The sequence below is a fragment of the Neodiprion lecontei genome, chromosome 3 (assembly GCF_021901455.1).
Source record: "Neodiprion lecontei isolate iyNeoLeco1 chromosome 3, iyNeoLeco1.1, whole genome shotgun sequence".
Taxonomy (NCBI): Eukaryota; Metazoa; Arthropoda; class Insecta; order Hymenoptera; family Diprionidae; genus Neodiprion; species Neodiprion lecontei.
Window position 1 is genome coordinate 25306163 of NC_060262.1, and position 20948 is coordinate 25327110.

The window sequence follows — 20948 nt, forward strand, 5'->3', positions numbered from 1 at the left end:
TCCGTCGTTAACTCTGCTCTCCAGAATGCGAGCAGTCACACCAACTTCACATAAATCGCGGTGATCGCGTAGCAGCGATTAAATTAGTCAAATGATTCACATATAACCACCACGTAACAACCATCCGAACAAATTTGAAAATAAATTCTGAACGTGCTTCGGACTGCTTGAAAATACGTCACTTTCACTCGCGTGGTGTTATCAATTTTCACAACGCATATTCACTGAAATATTCACTACCCACGCGTCTAGGTGAATGAAGGTAAGGCGTTTGCAAAATCAAACATTTCTGCGACGGATCCTCGCTCACAAACACCACGCTTCTGTTTACATTTCTGTATTGAAGGTTTGACCTAGGATCCATTCAGCGGTTCGCAAATCGTACTGCTCGGTGTACGTTCGAATAACAGAAGCGAAAATAATATTCCTTCGACGGTACGATTGCGGGAAAGTCGGCATGCAGACCGCAGCGCGGCTTGAAAATTCACATCCCCTTTAAAGCTCTCTGAGATTCATTGAATCTGGCGGTAGGTCGAAAGTTTTTTACAACTTCGAGTTTCCTCGAAGTCTTCTGACCATCTCTGGAGGGTCCAAATTGTATAATGTTTGACAATTTTTATGGGAATTCGATATAAAATTTTCAGAATCTTTCAACAAACTTGAGAAGAAAATTTCTAGGATAAGTTTCCGCGGGATCATGTGTCGGGGAATTTTCACCGATTCGCGTACGACGCTGCAATACATATATGAATGTGTACGTGAATCGCTACCGCGAGAGGAATCCCGACTTTATTTCCCAAGTCGGAGTTTTTGAGTCGTTCCTAAAATTGCCTCGCAATCCCACGTGGCTCTTACGGTCTAGCATAATCACCGTATCGCTCGCGAATAATAACCTTTCACACGATTCTCAGCGCGTCGGCAGATGCTCACCTCTGGTTCGTTCTCACGCAGCATTTCAACCAGGAAGAATTATTCCTAACTCGAATACAAACTCGTTGGACTTTTTTCTGCGAAAAGTGCACTGAAGAAGTTTATAAACCGAAACAATGTACCAAGATTTAAAATATAATGTTCAATGGTACACTTCTTTAAATTATTCGCAATCAACAATCTACAAACAATGTAAAAACCGCGATAATGTTATCTCGATATGCTCGATATTCGAAGTGAACTCTACGAAGCGTCGTTACGTAATGACCCCTTGAATCCTTTCTAATCCCGATGTTTGTTTTCGGGTTCTCGAAATGTTCTCAGCTTCCACGCCTCACCGCCAAGGCGCATACATTTAAACGTTGACTTTAACGGTAAATTTCTATCGATTGCAAGTAAGGCTGTGTATTTGAATAAAGCTTTTAAAGTTTCATTTGTACTAACAAATAATTTTTTAACTTTTGCTACCAGGGAACGTATTTTTTTTTTCACCATACGAAGGATTTTTTCTCTGTGAATAAATAATTAACTACATGAAAAATCGCGATAAAATTGTAAAAAAATTGACGTAGTTTAGCGTTTGTAAATTTATACGACTGATGTGCAGTTGAGTAGATTTGAAACAAAACAGTGAAATGATGCGTAATTCTGTGACGGTATTCTGGGGCTACGTTCTGGCATTTCCGTAACAATAAATGTCAAATCATCGTCGCGCGAAGAAATTAAATTATCGATTAGTAACCCGAATGGCAAGAACGCGAGGCTTAACTGCTTTTGCAAAATTACATCACCGAGACGGGATTTAAATTCCCCAATAAACGGCAGACTCTCATCGCCGTTACAAATTTTCCGGATTCCCTTCTTCTTCCTCGTTCCAGAGATTATATCAAACTTTACCAATAACTGGATAAAAAAATCGTGCATATCACCGCTTCTTTGTCGGTGTTCAAATATGATTTTCATATTTTAAAAAAATCCTTGCCGTGAAATTTCTATTTTTCCTAACCCCGACATTCAGACACGCACAATTATTTACCGAACTGCACGTTCGAGGGGTATCATTAATAAGAGAAATGGCGTTGATGGCGTCTCTGGAGTTGATCTCAACTTGCCTAGCGGGAAAACGGAAGCTTGCAGACATACACGCGCACGCGCACACGTATGTCGTAAAACAGGCGGAAGGTACGACGTGACGCGTAGAGAGTATCCGACCCGGCCTTGCGGCTCCGTCATTCCTCTCCGCGTTCCTGAAGTACCGCCGCGGTAGAAAGGCGCAAAAATTTCGAAAAAATTCCTGACGACACGGTGCAGCCGTTCCATCGCAGGCCTCAGGGGTGGGTTTAATTTAATTAGAACTCTGCGTTAATCTTGAAAACTCATATTCCGCTGCTGATTGCGAAACACTCGCCAAAGTTCACTGCCGGTTAAAGCCTGCTGCAGCTATTAGCTCAAATTATCCAAAAACTCTTTTATATAAAAAGGGATGTAAGCCAGTGTAGGTACACAGATGCAGACGAACGATTTGTCGAATTAACCAAACACGGCGATGAAATATGCCGAAAGATGTATTTTGTTCTTTTTCGACAGAGAAATTGATCAATTGATCCGAAAAACAAAATTTTCATAGAGTGAAACAACATTCATTTAAACCGACAATTTTCCCACCATAATTATAGTAAAATCTGACAAATTTTCATGTACTGTACACGCGGAAGAGTTATCCTTCGGTGATTTTGAATATTCAACTACTATTTTTTATTGGAAACAATCCTATCGTTAGCCTGATTCTTATTGTAACGATTTACACTATTATTCTATGAGGGCTTTGAGGTGTGCCGGGAAATTCGCGCTACCGAAAGGGAACACCGGAAAAGATTAGAAAACTTGACCGAGCTGGTTCGAAGCGAAACGAATCCAGCCTAGAGACGTATTACAAGCGTCGCGGCATTCTCGTGATCGTCGCACGTCAGGCAGCGTCTTCTTCGCTGGTTATTCCGTTTGTTTTTATTGAATTTCCTTCTTTTCCCTGTTCGTTGTTGTTTCACTTTTTTCTTTCTCTTCGCCGTTCTATCGAACGACTTGGCTCGTGGGTGACAAAGCCTGCCTAATAAAAGTCCCCATAACTTTGCAGAGATGGAAAAATCTCTGGTGTACATATGTACTCGGATTTTTCCTTTATTTTTTTGCGTATCTTCTCGCCTTTGCCTCCTGTGCATATATATATATATATGTATATATATATATATATGTATATATATATATATATATGTATATATATATATATAATATACATGTATGTATGCGTGTATGTACCTATAGGTACATTATGTAAGTATCGATTTATATACTCGGTATAGGCGGTGCCCGTTTCTTCCGCCACTCTCTATATTCATACATACCATTCCTTATTCAGGATCCTCCAGAGCCGAGATTTCACACCGAACACGACACCATGACTCCCCATGGTCCACGTATAAGTGCAGCTTCACATGTATCTCTCCACTGAGGGGGGGGGGGGGGAGCAAATCGAGGCGCGAGCTTTCCGACGATCAATGACTCCAGGCCCCGAGTGATCAGGGGCCAAGCTGCGCAATAAGCAATGAACCGTCATACGGAAAACTCGCGGAGGTTTCGGAGGCTCGAGGTATTGACCAAGGTGAATGCAGGCGAAGCCACCTTGCAACACTAGAAGAGGTTTCGCGATGTTCGAAAACGCTGCCGAAGTCTGAGCCGAGCCGAAGATCTTGCGGGGAAGATTTTCGTGGAGGCGAGAAATTTCGTTGCGAAGCTTTGTGAATAAATTTTGGGTCGGTGCTTGGAAAAAAGACGGACTTTAACAAATTGTTTCCTTACTTTTGAGTCAAACTTAATACACAGACGGAATTTCGATGCAAAAGGAAATTTTTATAAATCTTGAAAGAAGTGAAAATGTTTGGTTATTATGAATTAAGTTATCTGCGGAATTGTTTGAGTTTTTCTTTTTTTTGCATGTTCAATAAGCAGGAGTTGATTTTGAAAATCCTCGAGATTCGGAACACGAGTATAACATTAACCGATCGTGACACTAATTCTGTGAGGCCTCATTCATTTTCAAATGACTGTGATCAGCTGTTCGTAAGATTCGAACGAAAAATATACGAAACATAGTTTATACACTGGAATGTTTCAAACATTGCACACTTTTTAGAATACGTTTTCACGTATATAATTGGTATGTATGAATCTGTATGAAGGAATAAAGTAAAAAAAGAATCAATTTTTTAGTTTTTGAACTCCTTCAGATACAATTTGCAGATGCTCCCTGATCCTTAGATGTGATACTTTGATACAAGAAATAGCGTAGAATAGTTTTAAAACCACGTTTAGTTCGACATTATGAAGAGGGTGTAGTTCAGATGAAAAAAAAAAGTATATTTCTTGAAAAATAATTCATTCATCATTCATTATTCAGCTCTGTTTTATTATCAAATAGACGGTAAAGTGTGATAACATCATTGATTTGAAAATTCCTTTAAGCGCCGCGCGATGCTCTTCTCGATTCGTACTTGAAAGCCCGCACTTTTCGACTGATCCCCCTTTTCCCGTAGATTTTGTTGTAGCAGGGAGTCAGTAATGCAAGCGGCTCCTTTTTATTCGCGTCACGCAGATAGTAGGAGAGCCTGAAGTGAGTACACAGTGCGTATAGCCTTATATTACGCCCACTCATCCCCAACTTGTCTCCCTCCTTGTTAGGGCTCGGCGCCTTGGGCGTGGAGAGGAAAGGAGAGGAGAGGAGAGGAGAGGAAGAGAGTCCTGCGGGGGTTGGGAAAGGGTTTGTCCGCGTACCCGGGTTACCAGAAAGAAGTTTGTCTTATATTTTTCAACAAAGAGAGCCAGGCCAATGTTCGTCTCGGCTTGAGGGCGGCGGGGGATTTTAATCTTGGAACCGGTACCGCGGACTGGGTTTCATCTCATTACACGTTCGTCGCGCAGGAACGTGCTTTGTAGCCCTGAGGTGCTCGCCCACTTTTTTCAACCCCGCCTTTTCCCCTCAACCCCTCTTTTCACCCCACCCCAGAAACTCGCTGGTCTTCTCAATTTTGTTAGCTAATTAATGAGAAAAAGTGTGAATGCAATGATTATTCATTATAACAGACTTTTTTCTTTTTTGTCGGTAAGGAAGGCGAAAGGCGCACCCTCGTACTGCATCGATGTTATTATAATTTTGCACGAACGATGACGGAGAAGAGATTATGGAAATTTTTGTGTCATTTCATTACCGTACATAACGTGAGGTAGACTCGACACTAATTGTGACTGTCTTGAACAGATTGACCATAAGAGTTGATAAATTTTTATCCATTTTACAGTGATTTGAAATTAAAAGTTAAGATCTAGGCACTACATTTTTATAGTTATTATCTAACAGTTCCGGAAAATGTGAATTTGACAAATGTTCAACATGTGACTATCTCGTAGTAAAAATAATAAGCGAGAATTGATTGATTACACCGGTCAACACGAATTATGAGTCTTGGTTCTAAATGTCAAATTTTTATTTCTTTCCCCTGAGTAATGAAAGAAAAAATAGTTTATTATATAAAGTTTGCTCTTTATTTGCTTAGATGCTGCAACCAAACACTTCAAGACCTATTTATCAACGCAAGACAGACAAAAGCAAACTTCATAAGCAGCGAATGAAGATTTTGATTATTATTTAATGTATGGAATCAAAATGTATTAATTTAAATGCGAAACCTCAAAAAAAAAAAAAAAATTTCGTTCACCCGTGTTATTGACTCATGAACCTCCTCAAGAGCGAGGTAGACAGAGAGAAGAGGGACACAAGCACGTTTAGTACTCTCCCGAAGTAACAGAGATCAACCCTCAGCTAATACTAGGTGCAGTTTCTCATTTAGCAGTGCTGCTATATACGGAGATACTCGATATGGCGCCGAGAACAGCATGAAAATTTTTTTTTTCATACTCTATAACTTTGGAAAAACGAACTTGACGAATTGAACCTCTAGAAATTGCAATAATACGGCAAGATAACGAAGCAAATGCGAAACCTGCACGACGTGGGGTCAAATTTGACATACTTTAATCTAACAACGTCGGGTGAAAAGTATCTCCCGATCTTTTGGTGCGTAGCAGGTTTACTTGTAATACCCATCAGCGATAATGACTCTGCGGTGCCGACGACAGGCTGTACATTTTCCTTTGAAAGCACATTAAAAGCTCGTTAGAAGCTGACCGCAAACTTGGCCAAGACAAGGTACGTAGTTACATGGGACCAAACTAGATCGTCAAACACCTTTGCAAACTTTCCTCTGAGACACGAAACAGAGGTTGACGAAAATTTATTATACTTATCTGTGACGCCGCGTACCTACGATATACATTATCGTCAATTTGCCACTCGGCTGGCAATGAGACGCGAAAGCACAGCGCGACAGGTGTAACCGAATTCTAAACGGCGAGAGAAAGTCGGAGGAAACTTCGTTCCGTGTGAAGGTTAAGGGTTGCCGCTCCGCCGACGGAATTCTAAGTAATTCCTATTCCCTCTTCGTGGCGGAAGGGTTGAGCAAAAAGGAATGGTAAATCTAGGGAGAGGGATACGGGAATAAAGGATAGAGCGATAGAGACACGCGTTTATACGTAGAGTCATGCGAGGCCGGCCAGGTAAGCTGGATTAATTTTTTAGGACGGGTCGAGCGTCGAATTACCCATTTACGTACAAATTTTGGGATTTTGTGGATTTCAAACTTTCACCGGTAGGAACCCTTGCGTTTAAAGCACACACCGATGTGTCGGATATATCCAAGCCTCGGGTAGGGATAAATAATAAATATCCAGCTGGTCGGGGGTTTAAATAATTCACATTCACCTGGTAATCGCATAAGTAGGGTATATAATTTAACGAGGTCATTTTACGTCTCCGTTTGCAGTGAAAATTATCACCAGTGCACCAATTGTTGCAGTAAAAACCATCTCGAAGCTCGACGAGAGATTATAACGTGTAAAGATGGAGTCGGGTTGAAGTCCCGAATTTGAAAAGTTCCAAGAGCGCCTGATTCCGAATTATTTTGCGGGGAAACTTGAAGCAAAGAAATCAAACGTTGACGAAACAACGAAGTTTTGAATGGTCGGACAACCCGACGGCTCCAAGTTCCAAAATTCAAGTTACGATACAGCAAAGTTCCGAAAAGTAATGTTCCGATAGAACAAAATTCCGATATATGAAGTTTCGATAGAGCGAAGTTCCAAAAGTTGAAATATAATCACACAGCGTAGTTTATTCAACGAGTGGGTTTAAAAAATTAGAAAAACCGAAAATCAGAATGACCAAGATTCCGAACGTAAAAATATCGAAAGTCCAAAATAAAGAAGGATCAAAGTGGTGACATTTCGCCAAGCCAGAAATTCAGAGAACTGAAAATCTTCGATCACTCAGAATTTCCATGTTTCAGATTTTTCAATTTTCTCACTTTCGCACTTTCGGAACTTTGACTTGTCGGAGTTACACCCGTTCAGCACTTTATCCTTTCGGAACTTTGATCGTTGGATTTCGGACCACTCGAAACTTTGATGTTTCGTCAAATTTTGATTTCTTTACTTCAAGTTTCGCCACAAAGAATTCCGAACTTGTCGCTGTCGGAGCTTTTCAAATTTGGAATTTCAATCCCACCACGTAAAGATCATTCCTCGTACTGCGAAATTATTTACACCATATAGTTACACAAGACTAAATATTCACTTTTCTAAAGTTCAACGACACGGATCATCAGCGATGATTTCGAAACATACATATAGTACCGCCCTTCAATTAGACGTCACTTTCAGGATGAATACATTCAACTGCTGCACAGTCCGATCGGAATGATACACCAATGACGCGATCAACAGTGACGAATTTATAACCAAGCAACAATTTACAAACGTATAAACAGACGCATTTGATGAAACTGCGAATTTCAACTAGCGATGAATCCTCATCACCGTAGAGAGTGAAACGAGGGTGTGACAATTCCGTCGCTCAAAGAGCGGCCGTACAGCGAAGTAAAACATCGTGATGTGGGCAGTTTTGTTGAACACCGGTGACGCAAATCGCTTGTAGGGAACGTACACGATTTAGCCGCGATTGTCGCGGCGGTGGTTTTGCATAAAAAGCGTGTAAGGCTAACCTGTTTTTCCTCCGATCCTCCGCTGTTACCAGGGATGCTCGACTGGTAGTTGCTACGCTCTATAAGAACTTTGGCGTTGTTGATGTAGATCTCGGGGCGATAGCTTCCGGTTTTTCGCGTCACCCACAGCGGCGGGCTTCCCGTAAGTTCCGACAGAATCGAAGTCGAGAATTCGTCCGTTGTCAAGGCGAGATTGGCTGTAAGAATAAACGGTTGAATTGCTTAGTTAGTTTCAGGATCAATGCTCATTGCAGTAGGTACATTAATGAATTAATTATTATCATGTGTGTGCCTACTCGTGTCGTCTTCATATTTTCCAACGAGTCATTGTTTCCTAATTAGCCTCAATATTTTTTCAAATCAATGATTTGAAACCTTATTATTCACGGTGAAAATGCGGTAATGACCAAAAGTAAGATACCGTGGGTAATAAATCTTGCCTTTTATATTCTTAGGCCCCGTTTTTTTGTTTCGCTGAGAACTACTTGGTTTCTTTCGGCTGATATAACTGTGCCTCTTTTTCTACCAATATATCACAGCTGCAGAACACAACTATGATATACATACGTACACATCAACGAAACACCGCATATGGCCATAACGCGTAAAAAATTACTTCTAAAAGTTTTACCGTATAACACGTGAATCTGAATTCCTTCGTACAGCTGAGCCAAATATTTCCGAAATTATAAAGACTATTGCTCTGCCCGAGCCTCCGCATTACGAGACCCTCGTAATCACCGGACCAATAATGAAGCTCAAGGGCACATCGGTTCATTTAAAATTTGTATCGGAGCCCAACGAAGAGGAGAAAGAAAAACATATACATAGGTACGTATATATACTTATATATAATATTTGCCTTGTGGCGCCGACGGAATCTAATCAAAAGAGCCCTGTAAGCGGGTATATAAGTAGCGACCGATAACGTTATGTAATTGAAAGTCAGAACCATCTTCCGAGCAGCGTTTCTTTCCATTCCTTCCTTCCTTTCTTCCAGTACCCTGTTCGCCCCTTCCTGTTCCGCATCCTGAAGCACGGCAGCACCGAGAGACTTACCTCAACCATTCATCGGATTCCAAAAGAAGGAACCCCCAGAGGCTGCGTCGCACAATACCTCTCATTACGCGCTAGCTAGGAGAATCGAGCCTCGTCTCGTCAACTTCCCCCGAACCACCCCCAACCTGCACGCGGGTCACCTGCGAGACGGTGCGCAGCTTTCGAGCTTGGCGCACTTGAGCTAACTACCCTACGAATAATACTCGGTTCCCGCATCCAGTGATACGTGCCTTTTGTACGGAGTAATTGTTTAATCGTCAGTCATTTATGCCGTTACTGGCTCTTGTCCCGGCTCGAATTATCCTAATCGACGAAAATGACGCGCGATAATGAGTCTCTGAGTCACACCGCTGAATAAAGTAAAATATCGCGATCAATAAATAATTAGTATATCGGTTATATTGAAACGCTTTTTGCAGCAGGATGACAGGACTTGTTGATTTTAGATGACGCTATAAAATTGACAAGGCTAAATTTGGTAACGTTAAGGTAACCTAACATCAGGGAAAAAATCGCTACTCTGCAATATCTGAATGATTGTCGAGGTGTTGGCTTTTAAAAATATGAATACTTATGTTTCGTTTGTCGTGGTTTATCTCCCAAACATGTATTGTTGCAGTAAGATTACTAACTTCATCCTCATTAAAATTGGTCATGCATTTCTTGTTTAGTGAAAGGCAGGTCGGATATATCGTCTCATTGTCGAGAATATCGGTGGTCTCAATGGATCGTGAGGAATCAAAGCACCCGGATGTACCTACTTAATACCGATTTTTTTTATTATTCTATGATACGCTGTATTGCATAAAAAAATATTAGACAGGTTATTTTTTTTTTTTTCAAATTCACACCCAAAAATCGATTTTCACGATTTCTCGATAGTGAAGTAAAAGTTTTTAATAACACCAATTGGACGTTGCTAACTATCAACGGACGATCAAATCTGCACAGTGTTTTTATCCTCAAGGGCTGCATCCTTAACTTTTTTGGGGTAAATTTGGAGAGGTGTTCATCTATTAAAACATCGAATTATCGCGTGACGAATATATGTCTAATGTTTTTCGATTCCTCGCAACTTATCGTAGAATGAAGAAAAAAGGCAAGGTACACTTCGGATACCTTCTTTTGCAAGTAGGCAGATCTACCTTGTTCGTTGTTTAATCTGTTTAATTCACTGCTTCGTACGCAAGCAGAACGCAGTTGATTGCCACTTTAGTTTCGACGATCGCATGAGTAAAAACGCACTTGAAAATACGATTCACTTCCAGGAGGAAATTTCAGTGTTATTCGAAATAATAAAAACATGAAAGAGTTTGAACGGCAACGTTTTCTGTTAATTCACAATATGTATGAAAACTCTCGGTCTATCTGCGCAGACGGAAAACGGAAAAATTTTTGCCGTTTAAAAAAGGTAATCCTGCGGGGATATATATGCGGATGAATATTGAATTTCCCGTTTGTGATGACGTATCTTCTCTGTTTGGTAATTCAGCCAGTCCCGTTATATCGAAATTAATTTCGCTAAAACAATACATGCCCGTCGTGGAAAAACATCCGAGATCAAAGACTACAAAGGTATCGCCGAAGAGCCTCATTTATTGGCCTGCGAATATAACCGATAATTGCAGTGAGCACATCCCCTTTCGCTTTATACGCTGGCAAATTAGGTATTGAACTTTCAGTACCGTGACCCTCTAATTCCTTCGTACCCTTGTTATAGCCACATCTCGGGACGAATAACGTCGACGGATATTTCACTCTCCATAAACCCCTTGGCAAATGTTTTAACCGATAGTATAGGTTCCGAGCAATCGATAAAATTACGTTTTATAACAAAAGTTGATTAAAGTACGATCGAGTTGAATCAAAATTTCCTCAATTCGTAGTTATAATTCGAACAAACTATAAGTTTGTTTTTCAAACTTATTACTTTATATATTTAACATTTTTTAGCATAACTCGATTTATTGTTCGAGGTCAATATCGTCAACCTTAATCGTTAATAAGAAGTGTAACTCCTGATACAAATCAGAACACTATTTGACCATCAAATCCCGGCATTATCTGTTAGACGGATTTACCTATCTTTCGGCGAGGAAGGAAATATTCAAAGAAAAAGTTTTTGTAAACATTAAATTTGCACGTAAATTAAAGAGCGGAAAAAGAGTATAGCGAGAGGGCGGAATTCACCCCTGAGAGAGAGTCTTACATTGCTTGTTTAAAATGCTACGGAGGCTCGTCGAAGCGAATTATAAAAATAATGTGGAGAGAAGTTTCTTCTCATACTTCTCTTTTCTTTTTTTTTTTTTTTGCGAGATGCGAGGCGGGACTTGTACGGGACTAAATTGAACTGTCACAAAGAAATATAAAAACGAGGCGACGCGGGATTTTGCCTCAGGGAACGGAAGCAATATATTGCTTTCAACTAGAACTTGGACAATGCTACTTAAAACGACAAATCGTCACGCAGTACGGAGAAACGAGCTTGCGATAAATTTCATCGTACACTGAATTTTCACGCGATCTATATTCGCTACTGGAATTTGCTGCGCAGTTCTCTGCATATTGCGAGTGTTCAGTATTTCGGCAGCCTGTCTAAAACTGCAACGGATGATGGCTTGTTCAATTGCCTAATGCAGGCATAACTGAGATTGCTGCATGCCCCGAGGCCACGTTATATGAACGTCACGTAACGCGCACACGATATCAGATTATAAATACCGTACGGGTTTCGTCAGATTGTGAGAGGAGAGACCAGGGAATTGATTAAAAAATGCGCAACCGAAAAAGAAGACTGCGAAGTGGAATAATGCAACGTATGCGAATTGAAAATTTTGCATATTTTGCACGTGAACAAAATTTCAACGCATAGATGTACGGTTAGAAATTTTCATTCCTTCTCGAGCATTCATGCTTTATGAAATACTCGATTCGTTGGTCGGTCAGGCATTTTTACCATGTTAAAAGTAAGTGTAACGAACTTGTTGCCGATTGCAAATATTATCTACCACGATATCTTTCCATATATAGATGTAAAAGGTTTTACAATTAACCGATTACTCTATAAACTCAGGACTGGTACGTACATAATTTTTCAAAAATGTACGATGAAATACATACGATATACAATAAAAAAGGTCATTTCTCTGTAATACAAATTTTTAACAAACATATTCGTATTCGTTATTGCGTTGTTTAAAATTACATGAACTGAGACTTATTCGGGTCAACGGAGTGAAGATTTATAATCTAAATTTAGATGAATAGATACCGTTAAATCCAATTGAATTTCTTCATTATCTAATCTAATCTAACCGCCAACAATTTTGTACATTTAAAAAGATCTGTAAATTCATCATCGAATCCGGATCTGAACAGATCTCTGAATCATAAATAGTTGGATCAATTTAGATGCAAGCAAAAATTGCATCCCATTGAATCTGTCAATGTTTTCCCGGATAACTAATCCCAAAATAAACGACACGAGCAATCTCACTTTCGAAACGCATTGCCAATACTACCGCCGGCGGCGCTTGCGGGAGACCAAATATCTTCGTCTCCATATCTTTCTACGTCCCAGTCGTCGAATGCCGCGCTCCATTCTTCGATGCGCCGCCTGGCGGTCGTCCTTGAAACCTCTTCCGCCATCCAAAATCCCCGTCAGCGTCCAACTTCTGGATTCCAAATGGCAGTTAGCGCTGCGTGACTTGGGACTGAGTGGCAGGCCGACAAAGCAACGAGACGCGAACATTCGTGCGCAGCCGTTGCGCAGCTCCGTTAGCGTCGGCGCAGCTCTATGACCAACCGTTATTGTACGGTTCATGTGTATACATATATAAACCGGATTCGACAGTTGATTCGATTATTTTTGTCGCACCGGTTCGCAACTGTGCAAAGACGAGAAAATCAGATGCACTGATCAATCTCCTGGCGAAAATGGACAACGTCTCTGTCTCGAAGGTACGTTATCTTGCTACCTGTTGCGCTCTCAGCGTAACCTAACCACAATGCATTTGGCATTTACGAATGTTCGTTAGGACTGTACGGAGTAGAATTGGAAATTAGAAGTATCCAATCAGGGATCGCAATTTTCATTTCTGCATTCTCAACGCGATTTCTGATTGGAGGATGATCCCTATTCCTTGTTTGTCGTGATTTCTGTGCTTTTTATCGCCTAATTGGCTAAGAAATTGAAACTAGGCTTTATTTTATTGGCAGGGATTGTACAAAGGAAGTGATAATTGGCTGATTTTTATTTTGTTATCATTTTCTGTCGTTTCGCGTTTTTTCATGGCTTGGGAATTGTTAAAATTAATTTAAATATCTGGGAATCGATCCTGTAATGTCACTTTTGACATTTCCCACCATCGAAGCACTCTCATTCGTTGACAATACTTTGCAAACTAATCAAAAAAATTGGATGGTGGGAAATGTGAAAAGTGAAATTACAGGATCGATCCCCAGATACTCGTAACGATACAAGTTTCTGAATATCGTTATGTTATATCGATATGTTATCTCGTATTTTAAGTAGCGACATTTCTATGCCGACCGTTTTCCGCAATTTTATTTTTGAAGCTGCTTGGCGGGAGAAATAGCGAAACGAAATACCTATTAGTCAATATTTCAATAAATCACCAATTTAACGTTTGTTAAAACTTTTTGTTCTTGAAAGCTGACGATTAATTATTTTATACATTATTTCACTCGGCTCCTGTTTTGCTGATTCTACGGTAGGTTCTTTTTCTAGAAAATTAATCCACCAACGCAAACTTGATTGTCGTAATTAATTTTTTTAGCTGCCAAGCGCGGTTTCAGCAAAACCTTGATATTGAATCCGTACCAATTCCTCGATGATAAATTTAATGGAAACGTAAATGGTTCTGTAAAAATTTACTCATATAATTTTGAAGAGATATATGTAGAGCGTTTCGGCTCTATTCACATCGAGTTTTCTGGCCTGGAGATTGCTAATTTTTCTACAGTTAGTTTTTACGCCCTCGTCGAGTTCGATCGGATTTTTGTTTCAATCTAATTCTCTACCGAGATTGTTTCAAACGAATGCATGTATTTTTACGACCAATAATGCAGCATAAATCAAATTTCACTATACGTGTTTTAGGGGGTTTTTGCCTTCCAAGGAAGCTATAGAATTGGCCGCGGAAAGAAAAGGCCTGGAAAAGCACCGCTGTTCAACGAATCGTGGTACAAGGCCTACAAGGAAGTTTGGTCAACCATCGAAAAGTCTACTCAGGTAGGAAAAAGGGTAAAAAGTCAGCGCAGGTGAAATGCGCTAACTTGAGGCTCATCAATTGACCGCAATTTCACGTTGCATAATTGAAGAATAAGACAAAATAAGAATCGATTACTTATTGTAGAAAATAAATTCCGACATTTTCGCAAGAATCTCGGAAGATTTGAAGTCATACGTCTCATCGATAAACTACGATGATCTGTCCGGTGAAATACCCACAGCAATTTTACTAACCGGCAAGTACGATGACAAATTTGTTCTACTTTAACGGTATAATAATTATAGGTAAAAAAAGACTCTCACCAGGTATAATAATATACACGGTTATTTTTTTTTTTTTTTAGGTGTCAATTTACCCGATCACGGGGCGCTTTTTCAAATGCTAGCCAGAAAATTCCAAGATATTACCTCACACATAGCGATTATGCAGCAGAGAGACTCCTACAGCTTGAAAAATATGATGGAAGAAACAGTCTTTCAGCTAATTAACAATTCCAGGGTAATTGATTTGGCGCGGTGTACTTTTATATTTGTGCTTCGGTTCTTTGGCCAAAGTTTACTTTCAAGTGTCCATCCTATTTATTTTATTTTTTTTTTTCCTTCGAGGGAAGCATGAAAGTATAAATTATTGATTGAATTTCGTCAAGATCGCTTTTCACTTGTTCTTTCAATTATTGTTTATAATGGCCTACAAGCCCTTCAATGAGCACTTTTCAGTTATTTCTCATGAGGTATTCATTGTTTCGCAGAATAACCGCACAGAAATACAGAAAAACCATTGCACCTCAAGTATGCTGAACGCCTGGTATCAGGAATATGGTTCAAACACACCTCTGCTCATAATCATTCCAGATTTCGAAAGTTTCTCAGCTGAAATTTTGCAAAACTTCATTCTAATACTCAGGTAAATATGCGTAGGAAGAATTTTGAACATTATACGTATTTTATTGCGATTCACTTATCCGTAAGGTAATATTTTCAATTCTGAAAGCAGTATAAAAAAAAATTCGTTATTATGTATTGGACGATTTATATGTCTTGAGTGTTCATATTTAAAAAAAAAAAAAAAATCGTCTACTGTAACTGATTCTCAACAATTAGAGAAACAAACATCGAGGTCTGAAACATTCAGAACCCGTAATTATTAAATATTTGATAGGCAAGTTTAAGTCTTTCCGACAAAGAAAAAAAACAAAATATATGGCATTAATTGATAGCATCGAATTTTACGAATTTAGTTTCCTAATTTCCTTCTTTCCGCGTCGCACGAACATTACGGTTACACTATCGATTTACTTGATGTTTTCATTGAATTGCAAATGATTTATGCATTCAAATACTTGCTAATCTGTCTGATTAGTCTGACCAATCCGATTATCCACATATTTTGTCGTTATCTACACCTGCCAGTGACTAATACTTTTTTTCACCTACGAATACCCGTTTTTTTCAATTTATTTATAGCGTTTACTCAAAAACAATCAAATTTGTTTTAATTTTCGGAGTAGCGACAGCGGTCCACGCTGCGCACAGATCGTTACCGCATCACGTCACATCGAAATTGCGAGTTCAGGCAAGACTAATTTTATTATACGGTTACACCTCGTTAAATAAATCCGCAGAATTTAATCTGCACAGTATTAATATTAATATTTCCCGAAATTGTATTTTAACGACAAATTCTCACTGAATAATAATAAAACCAGTAATAATATATCCATTACAACAGGTTTTCCAAGCTCCGTCGCAAGTGAAAAGTCTCTCAGGTGTTTTGGACGGCACGGTCCTTTCCACGGAAACCCCGTTTAAATTAACCGGGCGCGCTTTTCAGTTACTCACCGACATATTTTTATTTTATGATTTTTCCGTCAACGGTTTCCTGCAAGGCTACAAGGTACGAAAATTGCTGTATTTAATCGAGATATATCGACGGTGATGCGCGTGATGTTTGTTTTTTAGATACAAGTATGTAATTTTATTCGGCACGTGAAGCTTTTTCCTCGTTTTAACCGTCTTTGTGTATTTTTTCCATTTTCCCTTCTTTTTTTGTCAGTTGTAAAACAATTTTAAATGTATTACGCAGGCTTCGTTGAATAATTCACCACCGCACTCGTATTATAACCGGCTACGAGCATTAATCATGTTATTCGAACGTGCTTATAATTACACGTTGTGAACACGTAGTTATATAATGTATACGCCGCATAATATAACAGAGGCCTGCATTGTTATTGAATTAATATCCGAGAAACATGAAATATTTCGGCATTATGCGTAATATATATGTAGAACCTATAACACAGATACACACGTTATATGTCACAAAGAACGAAAATCTGGCGGCATTGATCGCAGTAATTTCGCAGAGCATTTTTTACTTTTCAGATGTGTATGTTTCAACATTTTTATGGAAAGAATATCAACTCGTTGTGCTGCAACGGCGATAATATCGGATCGAGAATATCCGCGTTGAGAAGCGAAGATCTGGATGAGATAAAAAAATTAAAATCGATTGCTGAATACGTTCGAAAATTGCCGGTGACAAAACGCGACTCCCTAAACGACGAAGAGTTCAAGGTATAAAACGCACCAATTTCCTTACCCCTATAAAACCATGAAATTGAATGAATTAATTACGCCTTACCCCCCTCTATCTTTCCCATACAGGAATTACTGTCTACCTTAATAAATCAGGTTCACACCTTCACTCGCACCTTTCAAATTACCCTAAAATGTTTGCATCACCTCACCTCGGATCTACCTAACGCGCCTTTGGGTAAACAAGTAAGTTTTACGCTCGACTTGCAATTTTGATTGACGATGGATCGGCGTAAGTCCGCAGAAGAGATCGATCTGTATTTATTGTTGTTTCGATTTTTTATTTTTATTTTAGTAACTATGTACACCTTTTTTCACTCACTTTTGAGGAGACAGAGCGGTTAAAAATCGGCAATGATTTTCTAATTCTTACCACAAGATAGTCGTACATTCAAGATTTGTGAAATTGTTATTAATATTAAACTGTGAAGAAATCTTTGAAAATACACAGGTTAGACAACACTGAAATTTTGAACAAAAAATTGATTATTCATTTCTAAATGTTTTAAAACTGTTGAAAATTTGAAAGTTTCACTTTGGAATGCCTCATTTTATTCAGAAGACTGTTTTCTATGAATTCACTGGAAGAGATTTTCTTTTTTCTTTCAACATTCAACTCGATGTTATCAGTTTTTTTTTTTATTGTAGTCAATATTGATACAATATTACAAAATAAAAAAATATATAACGATGCCAATGAAAAAACGATGCGCCTTTTGAATAAAATTAACTATTGCAAAGTGAAATCGAACGAGTTTACTAGATTTTCACCAATTTTGAAACGATTTCAACCCAGGCTCTGATATATCTGAGCTTTTATTTATATTTCCGGTATGTTTTGCTATCTTAAAAGAGCTCTACGAATATAATAATTGAAGAGGTACTCAATGTACGACTATATCGCGCAAAAATTAATTAATGGTACCGATTTCTGCCAGCCAACCTCCAGAAAGTCATCGTGGCCGAGTTTTTACTTGCCAGGATCTCATAGATGAATCGCTTAATAATTTTTTGCCCCGTTTCGAAATCAGCTACGAGAAGTATACGCGAAGGCTGTTAGCTGCGCCATAACCGAATCCCAAGAGTACAAGGAGTGCCTGCAATACCTGGGTTTCATATCGAAAGAAGAACTTCTGACGAAACTTGATGCGATGAAAAATATCATCGAAATCTCTACCGAGGAAAAATTGTTGGCGGATGTTAAACTTGATCTGGAAAAATACAGGGAAGTCATCAGGAATGCGAGCCCCGAAGTAACTAAAGAAAACACGGAGGTCGTCGACCCGGGTGAAAAATTAAATCGGGCCCAGCTAAAAGAGGTACGAATCGATTCGCAGTATTTCACTTCTCACCTGTTGGGTATTATTTTACACACGGAAAATTCTTGCAAAGCTCAAAGCTTCACGAATGGACCGCCAATGCAGCGGAAACAAAAACAACCCTCATATCCCAATCGTTATTGTAATATCCGAATAAAAAATGGTATACTAACGCGACTAATGGGTGTGTAATTATTGTATTCATTGACATTAATTACTCGGTTATAATACGGGTGAATACTGTTGACGAGATTATGCCGTAGGGATAATTGGAATTCTCAGTTTCGGCACACGGTTTTATAACGAGTGTATTATTATATAGTATACTAGTGTGCGATTAAAATGTCATTCGTTTCCTGGCACGCCGAGTATATACTCGTGTATATGTTCATTGATTTGTTATCAGACTCATCATTGTGTGTAATGAAACAACGATTATTATTCCGGCTTTAAAATTGAACGTCAAGCTCATTAATTGTGCGTTAATGAATTTGGTCCACAAATTAAGCAAATCCCTGCGGGTTGTACCCGTAAATCTGCTGTCAGGTTAGTTTATTAATTCGCTTAACAAAGCGACCAGTCATTTTAATTTTCTATTGCAGCGTTGTTCCCGCGACGAAGTCAAACTCTACTGTATTATAATCTATTATTTGATCAATCGGTGCGATTATAATTTTTACAAACTTTACAAAGTGTTGAAGAGAATTTCTTTTATCTTCGCCGTTTGCAGAAGCTGCTGAAATTGTCCAAGAAACATTCAATCTCGCCTTACAAACAAGCCCAAACGGATGTGATAAATTACCTCGATCAAAAAGTTTTTTCCATTTATCTGAAAAATCCCGCACTTCTGCCGGGCAGTGAAATATTCTTCTTCAACGACGGTAACGCCGTGAAACATCACATTGTTGGATCGCCACGGGCCGCCATTCACACCGGTTTGAATAATCCGCAAGCTTACTTGGACGTAAGTGTATAGAATGGTTTGCGAAATCGATGAATCGGGATTTCTTTTTTACAGTGATTTGTATTTTTAGTGTTCTTGCTGCACTGTGACCAGCCAGCAGCCGATTGTAGAAACGATGCCGGACTTGAGCCTCATTTACAAACTTCATTTGGAAGGCAGAAGATTGATTAACATGTACGACTGGCTCCAGGTAAAAATAATCACAGCTCACTATATTTCATCAATATTTATCCCACAGATGTTTTATAGTATTTTATCAACGCCGTCACTTTCCAAAAAAATTTTCATCCCCGTGGCGCCTCATCGAAGACTTTATTCAACGTTGAATATCAATCGATAAACGGTCGCATATTATAGTGGTCCTAATTCGATTGGGACCTTCACCTCTTTTCGTACATGAATGAGCCATTTGCACCCTAACTATTTTTATCTGGTTCAGTTTTTGAATAATTTTTTTCCAAAAAATGCGAAAGAACAATTCAACAGTTTTCGCTTACTTCTCATTGTTTATTACAGTCTTTCCTAGCAATCGTGTGTCCAGATCAGTCAGGGGAAGAACGGCGAGAAGTGGATCCCGAACTGCAGTATCCTTGTCTATATAACGCAATGAAAGTTTCGATCAGAACGCGCTGATTTCTTTTCCTCTAAATAGGTGAAATTTCGCAGAACATTTTCCTTAACGCAATTCGCTCAGAGCTCGATTTACACGGGCGGTAGCTGAGCTACAGTTTCTTGGATTCATCAAATCGTCGAGGAAAAAGACTGACCACGTGATGCGACTTACTTGGGGCTGTAGTTGATTTCAATAACTCTGAATTAGTTTATGGTTCACGTTTTACGCCGTTTCTTGCCATAATAAAAATATCATCTCTGAAGAAACAGAAAGTCTTGTTAATTTTTGCCTGTATCGATCCCCCTTAGCTAGAAAGTTCGAATTATCCAAGAATTATGAAGGAAATATCCAAGAATTATACTCGGGGATATGAAATTTGACGCGAGTGTTCGAATTAAGCTGTGTTAGGTTTTCAAACCGTGAAAGCGTGATACATTGCCAGACGCTGATGGCAGATAAAAAGAAAGAAGAAAAACAAAAAATATATGTGACGCGTTTATTAAGTGCGCCTGATTTTATTGTCACGGGTGAGCCGTAAATTGAAATAGCTTTCCAATACGCCGCGATTTTTGTGAAAACATACAAAATATAATTTACGCGGTGAAACGCGAAATTACACATTGAGATTGTCCTCGTAAAGTTTCGATCGCATATTGCGAGGAGGGATATCCTCATCGGTTTCACTTCTTCCTCCACACATGAATGTATACAGGTATTGCAATTTCCCGAATATTGCAAAATTGTCTTTCGGTCTCGTCAGTAAATGGTTCGTATTTCTTTCTCTCTCTCTCTCTCTCTCTTTCTCTTTTTCTCTTGCCCGCTTTCGCCATATTTTCCGTAAGCCGTAGAAATATTCTCAATTCCGTTGAAAGCTCGGTTCAAATCGTATCGTGGTGGGCGATATTTTTACTTGGTCAGCGTAAAGAGGTATTTTCTTGGCTGCCGGTAAGGCGATCGCGAGTTAAGTTGCTGACACGGCCGTATCGGGTGAATGGTTCTTTCACAAGAAGAATATTCACAAACATGCCTCCTATTACTCCTCGAA

General features: G+C 39.2%; 2 protein-coding genes across 10 annotated transcripts in view; one reads left to right on the forward strand and one right to left on the reverse strand.

Annotated features, from left to right (window-relative positions):
• Positions 1-20948, reverse strand: part of LOC107224653 (fasciclin-1) — a 223895-nt gene that overhangs the window by 59341 nt on the left and 143606 nt on the right. For all 8 annotated transcript variants that reach the window (XM_046733508.1, XM_046733507.1, XM_046733505.1 and 5 more), the window contains exon 3: positions 8097-8293. In XM_046733508.1, the coding sequence (XP_046589464.1) occupies positions 8097-8293 (197 nt within the window). The remainder of the gene's footprint in view (positions 1-8096; positions 8294-20948) is intronic.
• On the forward strand, positions 12890-20169 carry LOC107224664 (origin recognition complex subunit 3). Of its 2 annotated transcripts, XM_015664823.2 has the most exons (14): positions 12890-13115; positions 14278-14409; positions 14534-14645; positions 14754-14908; positions 15159-15313; positions 15874-15982; positions 16139-16303; positions 16795-16986; positions 17077-17193; positions 18039-18326; positions 19057-19290; positions 19361-19480; positions 19807-19874; positions 19985-20169. In XM_015664823.2, exons 1-14 carry the CDS (start codon positions 13092-13094, stop codon positions 20088-20090), a joined length of 1977 nt encoding a protein of 658 aa, XP_015520309.2. In that variant the 5' UTR covers positions 12890-13091; the 3' UTR covers positions 20091-20169. The 2 variants fall into 2 exon arrangements, with proteins under 2 accessions (XP_015520309.2, XP_046589469.1); XM_046733513.1 differs by lacking the exons at positions 12890-13115; positions 14278-14409 and having other exon boundaries at positions 14534-14649.

What these genes read in the sequence shown, in the direction of transcription:
- LOC107224664 (XM_015664823.2), top strand. Translation starts at nt 13,092, where the DNA reads ATGGACAACGTCTCTGTCTCGAAG. An exon ending in GTTTCCTGCAAGGCTACAAG is followed by an intron (nt 16,304 to 16,794) that starts GTACGAAAATTG and finishes TTTACTTTTCAG; the next exon opens with ATGTGTATGTTTCAACATTT. An exon ending in ATCCGCAAGCTTACTTGGAC is followed by an intron (nt 19,291 to 19,360) that starts GTAAGTGTATAG and finishes TTGTATTTTTAG; the next exon opens with TGTTCTTGCTGCACTGTGAC.